The sequence below is a fragment of the Orycteropus afer genome, unplaced genomic scaffold (genome assembly GCF_000298275.1).
Source record: "Orycteropus afer afer isolate SDZICR_OR568_19922 unplaced genomic scaffold, OryAfe1.0 scaffold00008, whole genome shotgun sequence".
NCBI classification, from domain to species: Eukaryota; Metazoa; Chordata; class Mammalia; order Tubulidentata; family Orycteropodidae; genus Orycteropus; species Orycteropus afer.
In genome coordinates this window covers 13,365,986-13,372,384 of record NW_006921595.1, presented here as the reverse complement: position 1 = coordinate 13,372,384, position 6,399 = coordinate 13,365,986, and the positions used below count along the sequence as shown (strand labels likewise).

Below are 6,399 nucleotides of genomic sequence, written 5' to 3'. Positions count from 1 at the left end.
ATCACAGAGTCGATTGCCAGTCATTGTAGGGAATGACTACTACCAGCTGCCCAGCCAAGTTGATACCTGACCTTAACTACCACACCACCCCAAACAGGCATGGATAATGGGATTTACGAAACACCACAGAATGGAGGACAATGGCTAGAAGGGCCACATCAAGCAATTCACTGCACCTCCCTTCTTAAATATTTTGTATTGTAATTTAAGACCACAAATCATTTCAAAAGACAAGTCATTCTAATTTAAAAACTACTTAACAGATTTATTCCCAAGTTTTCCACCTTGTATTACCTCTGTATCCTGCTAATTTTGCCTGATAACTTTAATCTCTTCATTAAACACAAACATAGCTGAATTCAACATACAATGCACAATTCAGAGTAACACTCAAAATAATTTTCAGGAATGCCTACCAAGTTAACCAAGGTACAGAAAATACTTTCCCTTTAACTGGCTATGATACAAGACCAAAAGGTAATTTAAAATATTTGTTATAGCCAATTGATTGATAATTGAATGAGCTTAATCTGGGGAAGAACTAAATTAAATTATTATTTTTTGAGGGGCTCATGATTTCATTCCCCTCTCCCTTCCCAATGGAGAAGTTTCCTTCCCTTTGAATTAAATTCATAAAAATTTTAACAAAATATTATTACCTAGATAATGTATGTTATATTGAAAGAAGAGTATATTTAGATAATTTTTTTCTTTTATTTATATCCTAGAAATAGACCTTATCTCATAAAATAAGGTCTGGGTGCTTGGACTACTCATTGCTAGTGGCACTGCATCTCAGCTATCTCAGTGAATAAAGCTAAGAAGGACATGTATGAACACATTCATGTACACATATACATAAATATAAGCATATCAGATACACACCATATTTTTGCATATTACACATCCACACAAATAATGTGCACATGCATATAACACTCATAGTGTGCGTAGAAGACTAATATATGAGGGAGCGGCACTGTTTGCCAAAAACCATATAATGTGCACATTATTTGAGTGAGAATACAATGTGTGTGTGTTTCTACTTAAAATTCATGAGTTCATATTGATTCTTCCAATTCCGATCCAATACCTCAGAGTTCCTTCTTGTCTTTTCCCATATGATGTTTGTAACTCCCTTCTCAGGCAGAGAGAAACCTAACGCCCATTATCATTAATATATTAGTTATTCGCTCAATGTAACCAGTTTACCAGCTTCTCTGGCTGACTCTTCTACATGCTGCCTCTGCAACCTTTGCCCCCAAAACCAGCTTCCTCAGACACAAGAGCATACACCTGTCAATATGGTCACACTGCTCCTTATACTTCATCACCCTACTTTCTAAGGTGTCTAACATACCCATGCCAGGAAGGGAAGGCAATGAAAGAACAGATAGGAAGGAAATGGTATTAGTCATGATTTTCAATTATTTGCCTTAATGGTTGATTCCTTCCCTATGCCCCATACTTTATCATGCCCTCTTTCCAAAGCTCCCAGTTAAAGAATTCATATTTGCTTTTGCAAATTTGACTTCCATCAAACATATGAATACCCTAACTGAAGTGGTACTCAACTGTCAAACCTAATAATTTCCATCAACTTGCCAAAAAAAGAAAAACTGTATTGTAATGAACCATGTTAAATACTCTTGAAGAAGAAAGAGTTTAAAAATCCCTTGAACACTTATTCACAAAGATAACATAAACCCCCCAAAATGCATATACAATATTTAATCAAACTGTTAATAAATATATATAAATGACACTGAAAATAGTGTGCTTTTATAACATTCTACTTGTTGATGAATTAGGAAGTCAATCCAGACCAGATATTGACCTCTTCCATACAGCCCTGCTTTGCTGTGAGCCCATCAAAAAAAATTGCTACATTTAAATTTCACCCAAACTCCATCCTTAATAATTTTATCATTTCCTCTATTTGGTGACACTCCCCATGGTACCTGTTACACAGTCTCCTCTCACTACAAATAGCAAATAAGTCTGTTCCTGAAGGTCTTGAGCTGATTGGGCTAGACAAGATCAAAGTGACAGCTGTAGTCTAAATCCTTTATTCCTGTGGTTATAAACTTCATACAATTATGTTTACAAATAAGACCCAGGGACAAAGAAAAAAGTAATCACCTAGCTTAAGGGACATAGTTTTAGCTCTCAGAGAGAAAAGTTCATAAGATAAGAAAATGGAAGTTTTATTTCTTTGTTGTTGTTATGTGCCATCGAGTTGGCCCTGACTCATAGCGACCCCTCCTTGGGTTTCCAAAGTGGTATCACTACAGAAGTAGATTGCACAACCTTCCTTCCAAGGAGTGGCTGGTGAGTTTGAACTGCCAGCCTTCTGGTTAGCAGTCAAGTGCCTCGGGTAGTCAAAGGTTATATACCCCTTAAATAGCCACTGGAATAGCCAACTATAGAAGATCCAGTTATAGAAAGTTGGGCTAATATTTTTCCACCCTCTTTTCATTGATGATCATGCCAAGTCCCACTGCCCCTTAAATTGGGAGAAATTTTTTAACATTGAATCTTCCATAGTAATTGGAGAGTGATATCATCATTTGGAAGGAGCTCTGGTGGTGTAGTGCCTAAGGCATCTGACTGCTAACCAGAAGATTGGCAGTTCAAACCCACCAGCCACTCTGCAGAAGGAAGACCAGGCCATCTACTTCCATAAAGATTTACCACCTCAGAAACCCAAAGGCAGTTGCTATGAGTCAGAATTGACTTGATGGCAGTGAGTTTGGTTTTTTGGTTTTATCATCATTTGGAGATTTTAACCATTCTTTGTAGTGCTGTGGTAAAAGAGAAGAGAAGGAAATCAAATAAACTCTTTGAATCATTTGGGAGAAAAAGGGAATCAGTTACCTAGAAAAGATTACTGTGTGTAAATAATTTCTTATTAAGATTTGTAGGAACGTATTTTTGCTTCCACAGATATTTAAATTTTCAGTTATATATATTCGGTCTCTTCAATAAATGGTGCTGGAACAAGCAGATCTCCACATGCAAAAGAATGAAGCTAGAGCTATACCTCACACCATATATGAAAATTAACTCAAAATGGACATGATCTAAATAACTCTTATATCTAAATAAACTCTTAGAACAAAATAGGAGTAAAGTCTCAAGACCTTGTTCTTGACAACTGATTCTTAGATATGACACCAAAAGCATAAGCAACAAAAGAAGAAATAGACAAACTAAACTCCATCAAAATTTAAAACTTCTGTGCATCAAAGGACTTTGTACAAAAAACAAAAGTGAAGAATAAATGTACATAATGGGATAAAATATTTGATATTCATATAATCTGATAAAGTAAGTTTTAATATATATAAACAATCCCACAACAACAATAAAAAGACAAATAACCCAATGAAAAAAAGGGCAAAGGACTTGAATAGCTATTTCTCCAAAGAAGACAAACAAATGGCCAAATAATTCCATGAAAAGATGTTCCAAGTCATAGTCATTAGTTATCAGGAAAGAGCAAATCAAAACCCCAAAGAAAAATTAACAATGAAAATAAAGTATTGGCAAGGACGTAGGGAGCCATGATAGGGAAGGTAACACTGAATGAGGATAAAGTGTACACAGCTTCATGAAGGTAACCTAAAAAGTACACAAGAACCTCTCAGTAACTGCTGTAGAACATATAATTTTGAAACAACAGCAAAAACAACCAAATAATATATGTGTAAGTATGTATTTTGGTTGTTGTTTGTTTTGTTTTATATATATGTAAGCATATATGTGTATAGGTATGTATATATATATGTGGATGCATACATGCACGTATATGCATTAATGTGATGCATGCACTTATATTCATATCTATAAGGAAACATTTAGGGGTACAGTTATGGATATGTCTTAGACATAATCAAACACCTTGTGGGATTGAATTTCTGGGTTTAAAGGATTAGGACCATAATTTTGTGGGACATCCTAGTTTAGGAATAGTGTCTGGGGTTTTAAAGCTTGTGAGCAGCCATCTGAAATACAACTATTGGTCTCTACATGTCCAGAACAAAAGAGAAAAAAAAAAGTCAAAGACTCAAAGAAGAAACTAGTCTATAGAACAAATAGTCTACACGAACCACAGTCATCTATCTTGAGACCAGAACTAGATGGCGCTCAGCTACCATAACCAATTGTTCTAATCAAGGCCAAAATAGATGGACCCTGATAGGATAGGAGAAAAATGTGGCACAGAACCTCAAATTCCTAAATAAATAATGAACCTACTGGATCGATTCAGAGTGGAGGCCTTCCCGAGACGATTGCCCTGAGATACTCCTTCAAACCTTGAATGGAAACTAACTCCTAAGGTCACCTTGTAGCTAAATAACAAATTGGCTAAAAAAATAATGCATATTACTTGTAAGTATTGTGCTCCTTTAAAAAAACACTTAGATGAAAGCAAATGGTCAACAATTACTTGAAACCAAAGATGATAATGTAGGGGGCAGGGAAACTACATTAATAATGGACATGGAAAAACCAGAACAGAAATAATGAGAATGCTCACACATTATAAAGAATGTAACCAATATCACTGAACAACTTGGATAGAAATTGTTGAATGGGAACCTAAACTGCCGTGTAAAACTTCACTGAAAACACAATAAAATATTACTTATGGAAAAAAGATAAAACTATTGAGATTCTAAACAAGAGACACAAATTGCCAATAAGCACACGACCAGATGTTCAACTCATTAGTCTTTAAGGAAATACTAATCCAAACTACAACAAAATACCACTTCACACAAAGTAGGATGGCTATAATAAAAAAGACTGACAATAACAAGTGTTGGCAAGAATATGGAGAAATTGGAACTCTCATACATTGCTGATGGAAATGTAAAATGGTGCAGCCACTTTGGAAAACAACTTGAGAGTTTCTCAAAATGTTAAATATAGAGTTCCCACCCAACCCAGAAATTCCACTCATAAGTATATACCAAAGAGAAAAGAAAACATATGATGATATAAAAACTTGTACATAAATGTTCACAGCAGCATTATTCAAATCAAACTAAACCCATTGCCATCAGTCAATTCCAACTCATAGTGACCCTACAGGACAGAGTTCTATAGGATTTCTAAGTCTATACATTTTTATGGAAGCATACTGCTTCATCTTTCTTTTATAAAGCCACTGCGGAGTTCAAACCATCAACTTAATGGATGATGGATAAGTAAAATGTGTCATATTGACAATCTAATATTATTTGGCAATAAAAAGGAAATAAGTGTTGGTAATGCTAAAATATGGATATACCTGGAAAACACTGTTAAGTCAAAGAAGCCAGTCACATAAGACCACTTATTCATATTATATGAATTGTCCACAATAGGCCAATCTATAGAATTAGAAAGTCTATTAGTGGTGGCCTAGGCCTGGAGTGATTGGGGTAGAATCGGGTGACTGCTAATGAGTACAGGGTTTCTTTTAGGAGTGATGAAAATGTTCTAAACTTGACTGTTGTAATGGACGCACAATTCTGTGAACACATTAAAAGGCCTTAAAATGTACACTGTAAATAGGTGAGTTGAATGGTATCTGAATTATATTTCAATAAAACTGCTGTTTTTGGTTTTTAATAGCCACAGGAATTTAAATCCCAAACAAAACTTTCTTGGACTATAATTAGTATACAGTATTGGAATGGTAAATATTACCTTAAACTCTGACAACCATTCCTCCACAACTCCTTTTTCTGAAGTGAACATCTTTCCACATCTGGTCCAAACCTTCAGCCTAAAAATTAACAAGAAAAAGTAAAAATTTTGAATATGTTTTCTTGTAGTCAGACTACTATAGATAAAGGTAATATTGTAACGTTAAGTTACTTCTTATTTGTGAAATTATAGCAATTTCAAACACAAATTACTAGGTTCATTTCAAAACCAATGTGCATAAACAACCCTTAAAATGCAAGAATTCTAACAAAAGTATAAATATTATAACATGATGAAACTGGCTCTGCAATTTTCATTCAGCCTGCAGGAATGCCAGCTGCAAAACCTATGGACATTCCTTCCCCCTCCCCCTAGTTTCAATGAAATCATTCCAAAAACATCAGGCAGCTTTAGAAAATATTTCAAAACTGTGAAATTATAAAAATTGACTTTGTGCAAAGTATTAAGGTAATTTAATATGCTTATATTTTAATTCTTTATGACAATAATAATCTACTCAGGCAAGCAACTTAGCTCTATAAAAACTTATTATTCATTAAAAAAAAAAAAGTAGCTCTCTGACTGCTGGTGGAGGAAGACAGGCTGCTGAAAGAGACACGTGCTGCTGGGAAAGAGACGCAAGAGACACGCATTGCTGAGTAAGACACCGAGGGACCGGCACTGCTGGGAAAGAGACTG

The 6,399-nt window shown here is 35.0% G+C and overlaps 1 protein-coding gene across 1 annotated transcript in view; it reads right to left on the bottom strand.

Moving 5' to 3' along the window:
* The window catches only part of FAM126A (family with sequence similarity 126 member A), a 92,761-nt gene that overhangs the window by 49,203 nt on the left and 37,159 nt on the right, over positions 1–6,399 (bottom strand). The window contains exon 2 of the mRNA XM_007946563.1: positions 5,701–5,779. Within this exon, the coding sequence (XP_007944754.1) occupies positions 5,701–5,779 (79 nt within the window). The remainder of the gene's footprint in view (positions 1–5,700; positions 5,780–6,399) is intronic.